Here is a 16,866-nt window from a genome sequence, read left to right on the forward strand (position 1 = left end):
AGGGACCCAGGTGTCCAGGAAGGGACCCAGACGTCCAGGCAGCAATGAGACCAGGGGTTGATGTCTCCAGGAAGGGGCCCAGACGTCTGGGCAGGGATGAGACCAGGGGTTGATGTCTCCAGGAAGGGACGCAGGTGTCCAGGAAATGACCTAGATATCTGGGCAGGGTTGGAACCTTGGGGCTGATGTCTCCAGGAAGGGACCCAGATGTACAGTCAGGGATGAGACCACGGGGTTGATGTCTCCAGGAAGGAACCCAGACGTCTGGGCAGGGCTGAAACCATGGGGTTGATGTCTCCAGGAAGGGACCCAGGTGTCCAGGAAGGGACCTAGATATCTGGGCAGGGCTGAAACCACAGGGTTGATGTCTCCAGGAAGGGACCCAAGTGTCCAGGCAGGGATGAGACCAGGGGTTGATGTCTCCAGGAAGGGACCCAGGTCTCCAGGAAGGGACCCAGATATCTGGGCAGGGCTGAAACCACGGGGTTGATGTCTCCAGGAAGGGACCCAGATGTCTGGGCAGGGCTCAGACCACAGGGTTGATGTCTCCAGCAAGGGACCCAAGTGTCCAGGGAGCAATGAGACCAGGGGTTGATGTCTCCAGGAAGGGACCCAGATGTCCAGTCAGGGATGAGACCACGGGGTTGATGTCTCTGGGAAGGGACCCAAGTGTCCAGGCAGCAATGAGACCAGGGGTTGATGTCTCCAGGAAGGGACCCAGACGTCTGGGCAGGGCTGAAACCATGGGGTTGATGTCTCCAGGAAGGGACCCAGATGTCTGGGCAGGGCTCAGACCACAGGGTTGATGTCTCCAGCAAGGGACCCAGGTGTCTGGGCAGGGATGACACCAGGGGTTGATGTCTCCAGCAAGGGACCCAAGTGTCCAGGCAGGGATGAGACCAGGGGTTGATGTCTCCAGGAAGGGACCCAGGTGTCCAGGAAATGACCTAGATATCTGGGCAGGGTTGGAACCTTGGGGCTGATGTCTCCAGGAAGGGACCCAGATGTCCAGTCAGGGATGAGACCACGGGGTTGATGTCTCCAGGAAGGAACCCAGACGTCTGGGCAGGGCTGAAACCATGGGGTTGATGTCTCCCGGAAGGGACCCAGGTGTCCAGGAAGGGACCTAGATATCTGGGCAGGGCTGAAACCACAGGGTTGATGTCTCCAGGAAGGGACCCAGACGTCTGGGCAGGGCTCAGACCACAGGGCTGATGTCTCCAGCAAGGGACCCAAGTGTCCAGGGAGCAATGAGACCAGGGGTTGATGTCTCCAGGGAGGGACCCAGATGTCCAGTCAGGGATGAGACCACGGGGTTGATGTCTCTGGGAAGGGACCCAAGTGTCCAGGCAGCAATGAGACCAGGGGTTGATGTCTCCAGGAAGGGACCCAGACGTCTGGGCAGGGCTGAAACCATGGGGTTGATGTCTCCAGGAAGGGACCCAGACGTCCAGGCAGCAATGAGACCAGGGGTTGATGTCTCCAGGAAGGGACCCAGGTGTCCAGGAAGGGACCTAGATATCTGGGCAGGGCTGAAACCATGGGGCTGATGTCTCCAGGAAGGGACCCAGATGTCCAGGAAGGGACCCAGACGTCTGGGCAGGGCTCAGACCACAGGGCTGATGTCTCCAGGAAGGGACCCAGGTGTCCAGGAAGGGACCCAGATATCTGGGCAGGGCTGAAACCATGGGGTTGATGTCTCCAGGAAGGGACCCAGATGTCTGGGCAGGGATGAGACCAGGGGTTGATGTCTCCAGCAAGGGACCCAGACATCGGGGCAGGGATGAGACTGTGGGGTTAATGCATCCAGGAGGGGACGCAGGTGTCCAGGCAGGGATGAGACCATGGGGTCAACATCTCCAAGAAGGGACCCAGGTGTCCAGAGAGGGGACGCGGACAAGATTATAGGGTCACCTTCACTAGGAAGACACCCGGTTGTCCAGGTGGGGACGAGGCCATGGGGTCAACATCTCCAAGAAGGGACCCAGGTGTCCGGAGAGGGGACGTGGACAAGATTATAGGGTCACCTTCACTAGGAAGACACCCGGTTGTCCAGGTGGGGACGAGGCCATGGGGTCAACATCTCCAAGAAGGGGTCCAGGCAGAAGACATGGACGAGGTCATAGGGTCACCTTCACTAGGAAGGGACCCAGGCATCCAGTTGGGGACAAGGTCATGGGGTCAACGTCTCCAAGAAGGGACGGGCGGGGGAGCTCCATCACTGCGGTGACGTGCCATGAGCAGGCCTCGGTTCACACCGGGGGAGGGGGGGGGGGGGGGGGGGAAGCGGTTTGTGGGGCTGTTCGGTGGTTTTGGGGCTGTCCGGTGCCACTTCCCCTCTGCCACTTGCGCCGTGGGGCCACCGTGTCCCCTGTCCTGTCTCCTGTCATGGGGTGCGCCCCCCTCGCCGCCCGTCTCTGGGGTGAGTCGTGTCCCCTCCCCTCCCGGTGGGGATTTTGGTGTGAAACGGAGGGAAATGGGAAAAGGGAAACTGAGGCAGAGATGGAAGTAGGTTGGGGCTGTAAGAGCTGCAGTGCAAAGCAGCCCAAAATGGCCTGAAATCGCCCCAAAATGGGGCTTCTGGAGCTGGGAGGGGGGTGTCAAGCCCTGAAAGGGGGGGGGTTGAGCCCCTAAATGATGGGTTTCAGCCTGGGGGGTGGAGGTTGAGCCCCCAAAATGGGGTCTTGAGCCCCAAAAAGAAGGGTTTGAGCCTTGATGGGGGAGGGCTGAGCCCCAAAAAGGGGGGGGTTGAGCCCCAAAAGGGGGGTTTGACACCTCGGGGGGGGGGGGGAGCCCTCAAAAGAAGGGTTTGAGCTTTGAGGGGGGGTGGGAGCCGCAAAAAGGGGGTTCTGAACTCTCGTATGGGTAGGATGAACCCCAAAAGGAGGGGGTTGACCCCAAAAGGTGGGATTTGACCCCCCCAAAGAAGGTTTTGAGCCCTGATTGGGGTACGGAGCCCGAAAAGGGGGTGTTTAACCCCGAAAGGGGAGAGTTGAGCCCTGATGGGGGAAGAAGGAGCCCCAAAAGGGGGGATGGAGCCCCAAAAGGGGGGATGGAGCCCCAAAAATAAAGGTTTGACCCCCAAAAGGGGATTTTGAGCACTGATAACGGGGTTTGACCCCCCCCAGAAGTGGGGTTTGAGCCCTATGGGGGTGTTGATCCTGGGGGGGGGGGGGGTTGATCCTCGGGGGGGGGGGGGGGGGGCTGGGGTGCTGATGTCCCCCCTGTGTCCCCCCAGTGCTGTGCCACCTCCTGAGCCACCTCCCCCCCACCGAGGGCGATGACACAGGTGAGTTGGAGGGGGGGGGGGGGGGGGCTGTAAGGGGGTAGGGGGGGCTGGGGGGAATCTGGGGGTCACAGAAGGGGATCAGGGAGGTGGGGGGGGGGTCAGGCTCAGCCCTGGGCCCCATCCCCACCCCCATGTCCCCTCCAATGTGTGTCCCCCCCCCCATGTCTGCTGCAGCGGAGTGTGGGCTCCACTCCTGCTCCACCGAGAGCTGCTGCCTGGGGGAGGGAATCTCGGGGGCCCAGCATGGACCCTGGGTTTGTGGGTGCCCCCCCGGCATGGCCCCCACCCCCCTCTACCAAAACTCCTCCACCATCACCTGCCAGGGTAAGGGGGCAAACACCCCACTTTTACCATTCCCCCCCCCCCCTTTTCTCCTCTTGAATCCTTTACCCCCCCCCCCCTTTTTTAACCCTTTACTCCCCGTTTCCCCCCCGTTCTGGGGGTGCTGAGTCCCCCCCCCCGAGCCACGCAGGCGGGGCAGGATGGGGCCCCCCCCTCCCCGAGAGGCCCCAAACTGACCCAAATTGGCAGCATTTGGCCCCAGCCCAAAGTCCACCTGTAACATCCCCATCCTGGAGGAGGCCATGAAGGCGTGCAAGGACCTCAAGGTGGGGGCTGGGGGGGGGACAGACGAACGGACAGACGGATGGAGGGATGGAAGGACAGACGGAGGGAGGGACAGACGGATGGTCGGAGGGACGGAGGGACGGTTGGAGGGACAGAGGGAGGGATGGAGGGACAGAGGGACGGCTGGAGGGCGGGAGGGACAGATGGATGGACGGAGGGAGGGATGGAGGGATGGATGGATGGATGGAGGATGGTGGGACAGAGGGACAGATGGATGGAGGGACAGATGGATGGAGGGACAGATGGATGGAGGATGGTGGGACAGATGGATGGAGGATGGTGGGACGGAAGGACAGATGGATGGAGGGTGGTGGGACGGAAGGACAGATGGATGGAGGGTGGTGGGACGGAAGGACAGATGGATGGAGGGTGGTGGGACAGAGGGACAGATGGATGGAGGGTGGTGGGATGGATGGATAGGGGATGGTGGGACAGAAGGACGGGTGGATGGAGGATGGTGGGCTGGAGGGACAGATGGATGGAGGGTGGTGGGACGGATGGATGGAGGGTGGTGGGACGGAAGGACAGATGGATGGAGGATTGTGGGACAGAAGGACAGACGGATGGAGGATGGTGGGATGGAAGGACAGACGGATGGAGGACGGTGGGATGGGAGGACAGATGGATGGAGGATGGTGGGACAGAGGGACAGATGGATGGAGGGATGGACGGATGGATGGACGGAGGGACAGATGGATGGAGGACGGTGGGATGGAAGGACAGATGGATGGAGGGTGGTGGGACAGAGGGATGGACGGATGGATGGACGGAGGCACAGATGGATGGAGGGTGGTGGGCTGGAGGGACGGAGGGATGGACGGATGGATGGACGGAGGGACAGATGGATGGAGGACGGTGGGCTGGAGGCAGGGAGGGAAGGACAGACAGACAGACAGACACCCGGGGGGTGCGGGACGATGCCGACCCCCCTGCACCCCAGACGCCCACCTGCACCCGGCTGGAGAACACGCGGAAGCAGCTGGAGGCCGCCTGCACCCAGCCCACGAAGGGGGAGCTGCAGGTGACGCGGGGCTGGGCACACGCGTGTGCCGGGGCTGGGCACGCCTGCGTGTCCGTGTGTCCCGTGCACGTCCCCTGCACACGTGTGCAGCCCCTGCACGTGTGCGTCCCGTCTCCGTCCCCTATAGATGGGCGCGTTCCCATGTACAACCCCATGCCCAGTCCCTACACGCGTGCGACCCCGTGTCCAGCCCCTACACATGTGCATCCTCTCCACGTGTCCCCCACACATGTCCATCCCATGTGCACCCCTACATGTGTGCAACCCTACATGTGTCCATCCCATGTGCACCCCATGCATGTCCATCCCGTGTACACCCCTGTACATGTGTGCACCCCATGCATGTCCATCCCATGTGAACCCCATGCATGTCTGTCCTGTGTGCACCCCTGTATGTGTGCACCCCATGCATGTCCATCCCATGTGCACCCCTGTACATGTGTGCACTCCATGCATGTCCATCCCATGTGTACCCCATACGTGTGTGCACCCCTACACATGTCCATCCCATGTGTACCCTGTACATGTGTGCACCCCATGCATGTCCATCCCATGTGAACCCCACGCATGTCCATCCCGTGTGCACCCCTGTACGTGTGCACCCCATGCATGTCCATCCCGTGTGAACCCCACGCATGTCCATCCCATGTGTACCCTGTACATGTGTGCACCCCATGCATGTCCATCCCATGTGCACCCCATGCATGTCCATCCCGTGTGCACCTCTACACGTGTGTGCACCCCATGCATGTCCATCCCATGTGCACCCTGTACATGTGTGCACCCCATGCATGTCCATCCCATGTGTACCCTGTACATGTGTGCACCCCATGCATGTCCATCCCATGTGCACCCTGTACATGTGTGCACCTCATGCATGTCCATCCCATGTGCACCTCTATATGTGTGTGGACCCCATGCATGTCCATCCCATGTGTACCCTGTACATGTGTGCACCCCACGCATGTCCATCCCATGTGCACCCCATGCATGTCCATCCCATGTGCACCCCTGTACATGTGTGCACCCCATGCATGTCCATCCCATGTGCACCCCGTACATGTGTGCACCCCTACACATGTCCATCCCATGTGCACCCCATACGTGTCTGCAGCCCTACACGTGTCCATCCCGTGTGTACCCCGTACATGTGTGCACCCCATACGTGTGTGCACCCCTACACGTGTCCATCCCGTGTGTACCCCGTACATGTGTGCACCCCTACACGTGTCCATCCCGTGTGTACCCCGTACATGTGTGCACCCCTACACATGTCCGTCCCATGTGCACCCCATACATGTGTGCACCCCTACACATGTCCGTCCCGTGTGCACCCCATACGTGTGTGCACCCCTACACGTGTCCATCCCCTGTGCATCCGTCCCCCGCATCGCCCTCCCCCGCATCGCCCTCCCCCGCGTGCACCCCCGCACCCCCCTGACACACGCGTGTGCCCTGACACACGCGTGTGCTCCCCCAGACCGTGCTGGGGAACCTGCAGACGGACGCGCTCAAGAATCGCCACCACCCCAACACCACCGAGCTGCTGCTGCAGAGCACCGAAGCCCTCGTGGTGCAGGCGGCCCTCAAAGGCCCCGGCTCCGGCCCCCAAAACTTCAGCACCTCCATCATGGGTACGCCAGCACCCATGGGTGCCCACAAGACCCACCCCCCACCCCCCGAATCCTTGCGACACCCCCAAAACTATTGCAGTGCCCCAAGAACCAGCTTGGTGGCATCACCGCATCTCTTCCCCGAGCTCTGCAAGAGCACGATGGCACCCCATTTGGCACCCCGCAATGGCACCCCAATGGCACCCCGATTGGCACCCCAAGAGCGCAAAGGCAAAAGACCCCCAAAAGGCCTTTTTTTCCCCCCAAATCAGATGCCACGGTGGAGGTGGTGCGTGACAACTGCTCCCAGGACACGCTGGTGCTGGCAGTGGGCGAGCAGAACCTGGCCATCACGTGCCGTGAGGTGTTGAACAACACCGAGACAGGTACGGCCGCCGGGCTGCTGCAAAAAAACCCAAAAAGCTCAAAAAAAAAACCCCCAAAAACCCGCAAATTTGGTATTTTGGGGGTGGTTTTTGACCCGGTTCTTCGGGCAGGCAAGTACGCGGTGGCCTTCATCGTCTACAAGGAGGTAGAGCAGTTGCTGGGCGGCACCACGAACCTGCCCAAGGCGAGGCTCAACTCCCCCGTGGTCGGCGGCACCACGGGGAAACCCGGCGTCACCTTCAACGTCCCCTTCAACATCACCCTGCAGCACCTCAAGGTGGGTGCTGGGGGGCTGCCCTGGGGCGTGGGAGGGGGCTGCTGGGGGGCGCCCGGGCTGGGGATTTTGCACGAGGAGGCACGACAGGGTTGCATCAAGCCCGTTGGACCAAATAACGGTGGGGTTGGCAACGGGCATCGCCACGGTGCAAATTTGGAGCAGGGTGCTGGTGAATTTTGGGGTGAATCCCTATCCCGGGGGCACATTTGGGGTCGGTGCATCCCTGTTCCGGTGCAAATTTGACTCCGGTGCAAATTTGGGGTCGGTGCATCCCTGTTCTGGTGCAAATTTGGCTCCGGTGCAAATTTGGGGTTGGTGAATCCCTGTTCCTGTGCAAATTTGGGGTCGGTGAATCCCTGTTCCGGTGCAAATTTGGGGTCGGTGCATCCCTGTTCCAGTGCAAATTTGGCTCCTGTGCAAATTTGGGGTTGGTGCATCCCTGTTCCTGTGCAAATTTGGGGTCGGTGCATCCCTGTTCCGGTGCAAATTTGGGGTCAGTGCATCCCTGTTCTGGTGCAAATTTGGCTCCTGTGCAAATTTGGGGTCAGTGAATCCCTGTTCCGGTGCAAATTTGGCTCCGGTGCAAATTTGGGGTCGGTGAATCCCTGTTCTGGTGCAAATTTGGCTCCTGTGCAAATTTGGGGTTGGTGCATCCCTCTTCTGGTGCAAATTTGGCTCCTGTGCAAATTTGGGGTCGGTGCATCCCTGTTCCAGTGCAAATTTGGCTCCTGTGCAAATTTGGGGTTGGTGCATCCCTATTCTGGTGCAAATTTGGCTCCGGTGCAAATTTGGGGTCAGTGCATCCCTGTTCCAGTGCAAATTTGGCTCCGGTGCAAATTTGGGGTTGGTGCATCCCTGTTCTGGTGCAAATTTGGCTCCTGTGCAAATTTGGGGTCAGTGCATCCCTCTTCCAGTGCAAATTTGGGGTCGGTGCATCCCTGTTCTGGTGCAAATTTGGCTCCGGTGCAAATTTGGGGTCAGTGAATCCCTGTTCCTGTGCCAATTTGGGGTCGGTGCATCCCTGTTCCGGCACAAATTTGGGGTTGGTGCATCCCTGTTCCGGTGCAAATTTGGGGTCGGTGAATCCCTGTTCCGGTGTAAATCTGGGGTTGGTGCATCCCTGTTCTGGTGCAAATTTGGCTCCAGTGCAAATTTGGGGTTGGTGCATCCCTGTTCTGGTGCAAATTTGGGGTTGGTGCATCCCTGTTCTGGTGCAAATTTGGCTCCGGTGCAAATTTGGGGTCAGTGAATCCCTGTTCCTGTGCCAATTTGGGGTCGGTGCATCCCTGTTCCGGCACAAATTTGGGGTTGGTGCATCCCTGTTCCGGCACAAATTTGGGGTTGGTGCATCCCTGTTCCGGTGTAAATCTGGGGTTGGTGCATCCCTGTTCTGGCGCAAATTTGGCTCCTGTGCAAATTAGGGGTCGGTGAATCCCTGTTCCGGTGCAAATTTGGGGTTGGTGAATCCCTGTTCCGGTGCAAATTCGGATTTGGGGCAGCCCTGTCTTGGTACAAATCTGGATCCTGATACAAATTCAGCTTTGGTGCATCCCCATCCCCGTGCAAATCTGGATCCTGTGCAAATTCAGGTCCACGCATCCTTGCCCTGATGCAAATTCGGGGTTGGTGCATCCCCACCCTGACGCAAATTCGGATTCGGCGCATCCTCACCCTGGTGCCAATTCGAATTTGGTGCATCCCTGTCCAGGTGCAAGCTTCAGCTCATCCCCATGGTGGTGCAAATTTGGATCCAGTGCAAACTGGGATTCAGGGCGTTCCCATCCCGGTGCAAATTTGGATCTGATGCGTCCCTGTCCTGGTGCAAATCCAGATCCCGTGCAAATTTGGGGTTGCTGCATCCCCATCTCAGTGCAAACTTGGGATTGGTGCATCCCTAATCCTGGTACCAATTTGGATCCTGTGCAAATCTGGGGCTGGCGCATCCCTGTCTCGGTGCAAATTTGGTTTCGGTGCATCTCTATCCTGACGGAAATTTGGATTCCGTGCAAATTCGGGGTCAGCATGTCCTTATCACGGTGCAAATCTGGATCCGGTGCAAATCTGGGGCGGGTGCATCCCCGTCACGGTGCAAATCTGGATTCAGCGCATCCCAATCCTGGGGCAAATCTGGATCCCGTGCAAATCTGGGGCGGGTGCATCCCCATCACGGTGCAAATCTGGATTCAGTGCATCCCAATCCTGGGGCAAATTTGGATCCCGTGCAAATCTGGGGCGGGTGCATCCCCGTCACGGTGCAAATCTGGATTCAGCGCATCCCAATCCTGGTGCAAATCTGGATCCGGTGCAAATCTGGGGCGGGTGCATCCCCGTCACGGTGCAAATCTGGATTCAGTGCATCCCAATCCTGGTGCAAATCTGGATCCCGTGCAAATCTGGGGCGGGTGCATCCCCATCACGGTGCAAATCTCGATTCAGCGCATCCCAATCCTGGGGCAAATTTGGATCCCGTGCAAATCTGGGGCGGGTGCATCCCCGTCACGGTGCAAATCTGGATTCAGCGCATCCCAATCCTGGGGCAAATCTGGATCCGGTGCAAATCTGGGGCGGGTGCATCCCCGTCACGGTGCAAATCTGGATTCAGCGCATCCCAATCCTGGGGCAAATTTGGATCCCGTGCAAATCTGGGGCGGGTGCATCCCCATCACGGTGCAAATCTGGATTCAGCGCATCCCAATCCTGGGGCAAATTTGGATCCCGTGCAAATCTGGGGCGGGTGCATCCCCGTCACGGTGCAAATCTGGATTCAGCGCATCCCAATCCTGGTGCAAATCTGGATCCGGTGCAAATCTGGGGCGGGTGCAGCCCCGTCTCGGTGCAAATTCAAGCTCGGCACATCCCCGCCCCGTTCCGCACCCAAACCGGCGGTGGGAAGGGGCGATGCCAGCCCCTCCCCGGGGCCGTGGGAAATGCCTCGAGCGGGCCGTGCTCAGCAGGCGGGCAAGGAGCTGCGCTGCATGTCCTGGCAGATGGCGGGCACCGGAGGCCAGTGGACGTCCACGGGCTGCCACCGCGTGGGGGGTGATACCTTCCATTCCATCTGCGCCTGCACCCACTTCTCCACCTTTGCCATCCTCATGACCATCCACCCCATCGAGGTAAGGGCCCGTTTGCACCCTTAAAATACCCATTTTGGGGGTGTCTTCTTCCTTCCCAAACGGTTGCCTGCGGCCGGGCGCCGGATGGGCCTCGCGTGATGTCACGCGCGTGACGTCACCCACAGGACAGCTTCGCGCTGATGGTGGTGACCTACGTGGGGATCTCGGTGTCGCTGGTCTGCCTGTTCCTTGCCATCATCACCTTCCTCCTGTGCCGCTCGCTCTGGAGCGTCAGCATCACCCTCCACCTCCAGCTCAGCATCTGCCTCTTCGCTGCCGACCTCCTCTTCCTTGCGACCGTGGCCGTGGACCTCACTTACAAGAGGGTAGGGGCTCCTTGGGGTCTCCTTGAGCATCCTGGGGCCTTCAGGGGCTCCTCAGGGTCTCTTTGAGCTCCTTGGGGTCTCCACAGGCTCCTCAGGGTTGCCTTCAGGGGCTCCTTGAGCTCCTTGGGGTCTCCACAGGTATCCTCAGGGTCTCCTTGACCATCTTGTGGCCATGGGGGGCTCCTCAGCATCTCATTTTGCCCCTCTGGGTCTCCACAAGGTCTTTGGGGCCTCCTCAAGCTCCCCAGGACCTCCTTAAGGTCCTTGGGGAGCGTGTGGGGAAAAGGACCCAGGACCGTGGCTCTTGGCTGTAGCTTCTACCCTAATAGCTCCAGCAGACCTTCTGCTGGGGGTCCCATCTCATGCTGGGTGGGTGCAAGCCCCTGGCTTATGGAATAACTGAGGTTGGAAGGTTTGGTCCAAGCTCAACTCAAAACAAGTCCAATTAGCTGAGGTTCTTCAAGGTCGTTCGTTCCCTTCTTGCTCTGGGTGGGCGTCAGCACTTGAATTACAGGATAAAGGAGGTTGAACGGGATGTTTGGAGGTCTCCAGACCGATCTCCACTCAAAGTGGGTCCAACTAGTTGAGGCTCCTCAGACTGTTGGGTCCCATCTCTCTCGGGTGAGTGAAAGCACCTGAATTACAGGATAACCAAGGTTGAACGGGATGTTTGGAGGTCTCCAGACCAACCCCAACTCAAAGCAGGTCCACCCAATTGGTGTTCCTCAAGGCTCTTGGGTCCCTTCTTCCTCTGGGTGGGTGGAGCCAACTGAATTATGGGATAGCTCAGCTCGGAAGAGACGTTTGGATGTCTCCGGTCTGCCCCCAGCCCAAAGCATCTCCACCTCCTTGAGGTTCCTTGAGGCCATGCTGGGGTGTGTGGAACATCTCCAAGTGCCAGAGATGCCACCACCTCCCCAGGCCACACTGTGGTGACAGTGGGGAGCCCAGCATGGCCTCGGTGTCCCCCATCCAGCTGGTGTGCGCCATCACGGCAGGCTTCCTCCACTACCTCTTCCTTGCCTGCTTCGCCTGGATGTTCCTGGAGGGTTTGCATCTCTTCCTCACCGTCAGGAACCTGCGTGTCCTCAACTACACCAGCGCCAGTCGCTTCAGGAAAAGATACATCTACCCCGTGGGCTACGGCGTGCCGGCCATCATAGTGGCCATCTCTGCCGCCGTCCACCCCCACGGCTACGGCACTCGGCACTAGTGAGTCCCACCAACATCCAGGCTGGGGTCAACCAAGCAGGGTGGGATCATCAACGGAGAACATCAGGCGTTTTGCCTAAATCACCCCAAAAAAAGATGCCACGGCATCCAGTCACGGGTACTTTCACGCCACCAAAATCACCAAAGATTTCGGGGTATACTTCCCTTTTTCTCCCTTTTTAGCTGCTGGCTGAGCATAGAGAGTGGCTTCATCTGGAGTTTCATCGGTCCCGTCTGTGTCATCATCCTGGTGGGTGTCTTGCTGCTGAAAGGAGGCGGAAGGGGGAAAATTGGGAGAAAAAAGAGCGAATTTAGACTTACCTTTAAGAACAGTATTAAGCAAACGCCCCACGGGCTGGGTGCATTCAGCAGAGGTCACACCACGGCGCATTAATGATGGTTTTTTGTACCGTTGGCCCCTTTTTCACCCCAAATTTATGAGCGTGGCCACGGCTCTTCCTTCATAGACCCCGAATGGAGGAATTTTAGAGATCTGCATAAAAAGAGCAAATTCACATGTATATTTAAGGACTGGATTAAGGAAACGTTCCACGGGCTGGGTGCGCTCGGTGAAGGTCACGCCACGGTGCATGGTTTTGCACCGTTGACCCTTTTCCACCCCAAATTTCCACCCCGCGGACCCCGTCTTGCAAAATGACGGTTTTTTCACTTTCTGCACAGGTTAATTTGCTATTTTTTCTCACCACCCTCTGGACACTGCGGGATAAACTCTCCTCCCTCAACGCTGATGTCACGGCCCTAAAAAATATCCGGTGGGTTTTTGCATCAGCGGGAAGCGTGTTGGGTTGTGGGGGGAGGAGGAAGAGCATCTGGGATGGGTTTGGGGTGAAAAAAGAACAAAACGAGTGTTCCGTCAGGCTGATGACGTTCAAGGCGCTGGCGCACATCTGTATCCTGGGTTGCACGTGGGGTCTGGGCTTGCTGCAGGCACAGGGGGACAGTACAGTGGTGGCCTTCATCTTCACCATCGTCAACAGCCTGCAGGGAGCCTTCATCTTCCTTGTGCACTGCATCCTCAACCGGCAGGTACCGTGGGAGGGGACCCAGGCGTGGGGTGTGTGGGAGGGGACGGGGACACTCGGGACACAAGTGTGGGTCCCGTCCTCAGGTGACGGAGCAGTACCAGCGCTGGTTTAGGGCGCTGGCGCGACGGGCGCACCCCCACGAGATGCCCACCACCGAGATACATGTCACCTATGTCACGGTAAGGGCACCCGAACATCTGGGTCCCTGTGGGGTGCTGGGTGGGCAACCAGGTCCCTGTGGGGTGCTGGGTGGGAAACCAGGTCCCTGTGGGGTGCTGGGTGGCCACCCGAACATCTGGGTCCCTGTGGGGTGCTGGGTGGGCAACCAGGTCCCTGTGGGGTGCTGGGTGGGAAACCAGGTCCCTGTGGGGTGCTGGGTGGCCACCCGAACATCTGGGTCCCTGTGGGGTGCTGGGTGGGCAACCAGGTCCCTGTGGGGTGCTGGGTGGCCACCCGAACATCTGGGTCCCTGTGGGGTGCTGGGTGGACACCGAAACATCTGGGTCCTCTGCTCGCCATCAAAAGGAGGTTGGGGGCCAGGGGTGGCACGGGGGAGGCTGCCTGGACCCCTGGGTCCCCCCAGGGTGCTTGGGGGTCTGGCAAGAAACCACCAGAACCCTCTGCCCCATTTTTTGCCCCATTTTGCCCTCGTTTCACCCCAGCGTTGGCCCCTTTTCGCCCCCAGGAAGCGGAGAAGCCGCACAGCCACAGCACCGAGGGCTGCACGTGGGAGAAGTGAGAGCGGGTGCCCCCCGGGGCCGACCCATTTCCGGCGCATCCGACCCATTTCCAGCGGTTTTCCGGCGCATCCGACCCATTTCCAGGCTATTTCCTGCAGATCCAACCCATTTTCCCCGTTTTCCTGCTGATTTGACCCATTTCCAGCATTCTTTCTCCTGCAGAACAACCTGGTTTTCGCATTTTCCCCACAGGTCCGACCTGTTTCCAGCATTTTCCTGCAGAACAACCCGTTTACAGCATTTTTTCCCCGCATATCTGACCCATTTTCCAGAATTTTCCCCAAGGAACGACCGATTTCCGGCATTTTCCACTAGAATCAATCCGTATCCAGCTGCTTCCCCCCGGGATTGAACAATTTCCTGCATTTTCCTGGGAAATGACCATTTTGCAGCATTTTTCCTGCAGACCCGACCCGTTTCCAGCATATTCCCCACAGAACAACCCATTTCCAGCGTTTTCCTGCAGAACGACCCGTTTCCAGCATTTTTCCTGCGGATTTGACCCAGTTCCAGCATTTTCTCCAAGAAATGACCAATTTCCAGCGTTTTCCCCCGGGACTGAGCCATTTCCAGCACTTTTCCGTGGCACATCCCGTTTCCGGCATTTTTCCTGCAGATTTGACCCGTTTCCACCATTTTCTCTAAGAAACGATCCCGTTTCTATCATTTTTCCGTGGCACATCCCATTCCCAGCATTTTTCCTGCAGATTTGACCCGTTTCCACCATTTTCTCCAAGGATCAACTCATTCCCAGCATTTTCCCCCCAACGCTTGACCCATTTCCAGCATTTTTCCGCAGAATGACCAATTTCCAGCATTTTTCCCCGCAACGACCCATTTCCAGCAGTTTTGCCCCCTTTTTTCCAGCTGCTTCTCTCCACCATCGCCCCGTTTCCGGCGTTTTCCTGCGGAACGACCCATTCCCGGCGTGTTTTCCCTCAGGATCGCTCCGTTTCTGGCCTCTTCCGGCCGCCTTCGCCCCGTGGCTCCGGCGGGTTTTTTGGGCTGAAAAAAGCTGATTAAAGGCATGTGGCTTGTCCCCGAGGCGTCAGGCTGGATGCGGCCGGGGCGGGGGGACGCCTGGGTCCGCTTGGGGGTCCGGGGAAGGGGCCCGGATCCACTTGGGGGTCTGGGGAGGGGGCCCGGGCCCCTGGGCCCACTCCACAGGCGGGCGTGGCCTCCCCGCCCACCCCCCAGGCACAGAGACCGGAGAGGGTGGGGTCTTGAGCCAGTCAAGCCCTGCCTCCCTTCCCCCAGAAGCCAATTAGCTTCCTGCCAGCTCTTGATTGACAGGGCCTGGTAGCCAACGGTGCTGAGTGTGTGTCTTCCCGCCCCCAAGTACCAGAGAGATGGCTGATTGGTGTGAGGTGGTGCCAGGAGGCGGGAGCAGAGGGCCGGGATTGTGTGGTGGGGTAGGCTGAATGGCGGTGGTGCCAGCCAATGGGCAGCGGTGGACCTAGGAGGCGGTGCTAAGGGGAAAACCCGCCCCCCAGAGCACAGATAAGGTGGTGGTTGGCTGTGAGCTGAGATGGGCAGCCCGGCTCAGCCAATGGGGCGTCGAAGGAGGCTGAGGAGAGGTGAGGGGGGGATTGCGGCTTTGGGGGCCCTGGGCACTCGCCCCCACCTCCAGTGCCCTCCCAGTACCCCCCAGTGCTGGGACTGGGCTGTGACCCTGCCCCAGTGCCCTCCCAGTACCCCCCAGTGCTGGGACTGGGCTGTGGCCCTGCCCCAGTGCCCTCCCAGTACCCCCCAGTGCTGGGACTGGGCTGTGTCCCTGCCCCAGTGCCCTCCCAGTAGCCCCCCAGTGCTGGGACTGGGCTGTGACCCTGCCCCAGTGCTCCCAGTACCCCCCCAGTGCTGGGACTGGGCTGTGACCCTGCCCCAGTGCCCTCCCAGTACCCCCCCAGTGCTGGGACTGGGCTGTGACCCTGCCCCAGTGCCCTCCCAGTACCCCCCCAGTGCTGGGACTGGGCTGTCTCCCTGCCCCAGTGCTCCCAGTGTTTGCCCACTACTCCCAGTGCTCCCAGTAGCCTCCCATTGCCCTCCAAGTACCTCCCAGCCCAGTCCTTCCAGCGTCCCCAGTACCCTCCTCAGCCCCAGAGCTCCCAGAGCCTTCCCAGTAACCCCTAGTCCATGTTTCCAGTACCCTCCCAGTACCCCCCCGGCCTAGTTCCCCAGCGCTCCCAGTAACCCCCAGTCTCCATCACCAGAGCCTGCAGATCCAGTGATCCCCACGTTAGCAGGGACCACCCCCCTCCCAGCCCATTTCCCTGCTAGAAATGGCTATTTTGGTTAAATTACCCAATTTTTATTGAGGGCAGAAGCGTCTCTTCGTGCCAGCTCGGCCACCGGTCGATTCTTTTTGTTGTTATTGTTGAAAACCGGCCCAAAACGGCCTAAAACCAGTTTCACTTTCTGCCACGGGTCCTTTTTTTATTGATTTTACAGCAAATTGCTCAAGCCGGCCTCAAATTTCCTAATTTTCAGACGGGGGAGGGAGCTCCCAGGGTTAATTTTCAACCCGCAGAAGGAATTTTGTTACCTGTAACGAATCATTGCATTTCCGCTGATCGATAATGTATAAATTCCCCTCAAACATCAGTTTTTTCTTTTTTTTTTTAGCTTGTAACCCTTTAAAAAAAAAAAAACAACAAACGAGCGTTAACATCACACCACGGTTTTAACAGGATTCCTTCGATTCCAGAAATTTTCAGCCATCGGGATAAATCTGCCGGGGCCGTTTTATTTATTTGGGGGGGAAAAAAAGAAAAAAAAAAAGACCAAACAGCACATGCTGCATTTCTTAGGAAATAAAAAATATAAGTTTTATTGGGTGATAATGTGCTGAATTAAGAGACGTACGAGTGAGCAGAATTGGGGTTTGGGGCGTTTTTTTGGCTGCGGGGCACAGACGGGGGCTGGCGCCTGGGGGAGGGAAGGATAAATATGGCAAAAAGTCTTTGGAAAGTGGGGAAAAACCCTAGGATTTTACTGAAATTGTCTTTTCTGAGAGGTAAGCAGGAACCACGACGTAGCAGCAGAGCTGCGGGGGGAAAGGAGAAATTCAGCGCCGCTGAGAAACAGGGCTGGTTTTGTGCTGGTGAGTGGGTTTTTAACCATTTTACAGTAGTTATTTAACTGAAAATCCCTTTTTTTGCACGGTTTGTGGGTCAGCTTGCAAGGTTGGGGGTCACAGGGATTTTACTGATTAT

At 58.5% G+C, this 16,866-nt stretch overlaps 2 protein-coding genes across 2 annotated transcripts; both read left to right on the plus strand.

The window, feature by feature from the left end:
* Positions 1–1,957: 1,957 nt before the first annotated feature.
* LOC142421322 (uncharacterized) lies at positions 1,958–8,824 on the plus strand. The gene is made up of 10 exons (XM_075525940.1): positions 1,958–2,056; positions 2,870–2,948; positions 3,239–3,289; positions 3,464–3,613; positions 3,821–3,897; positions 4,857–4,937; positions 6,418–6,571; positions 6,823–6,936; positions 7,048–7,214; positions 8,804–8,824. Exons 1-10 carry the CDS (start codon positions 1,958–1,960, stop codon positions 8,822–8,824), a joined length of 993 nt encoding a protein of 330 aa, XP_075382055.1.
* Positions 8,825–10,173: 1,349 nt separating this feature from the next.
* Positions 10,174–13,728, plus strand: LOC142421278 (adhesion G protein-coupled receptor E3-like). The gene is made up of 8 exons (XM_075525862.1): positions 10,174–10,330; positions 10,456–10,656; positions 11,633–11,868; positions 12,052–12,118; positions 12,550–12,641; positions 12,747–12,915; positions 12,998–13,093; positions 13,600–13,728. Exons 1-8 carry the CDS (start codon positions 10,190–10,192, stop codon positions 13,651–13,653), a joined length of 1,056 nt encoding a protein of 351 aa, XP_075381977.1. The 5' UTR covers positions 10,174–10,189; the 3' UTR covers positions 13,654–13,728.
* Positions 13,729–16,866: the final 3,138 nt, after the last annotated feature.

This window comes from Mycteria americana, chromosome 28, assembly GCF_035582795.1.
Source record: "Mycteria americana isolate JAX WOST 10 ecotype Jacksonville Zoo and Gardens chromosome 28, USCA_MyAme_1.0, whole genome shotgun sequence".
NCBI lineage: Eukaryota > Metazoa > Chordata > Aves > Ciconiiformes > Ciconiidae > Mycteria > Mycteria americana.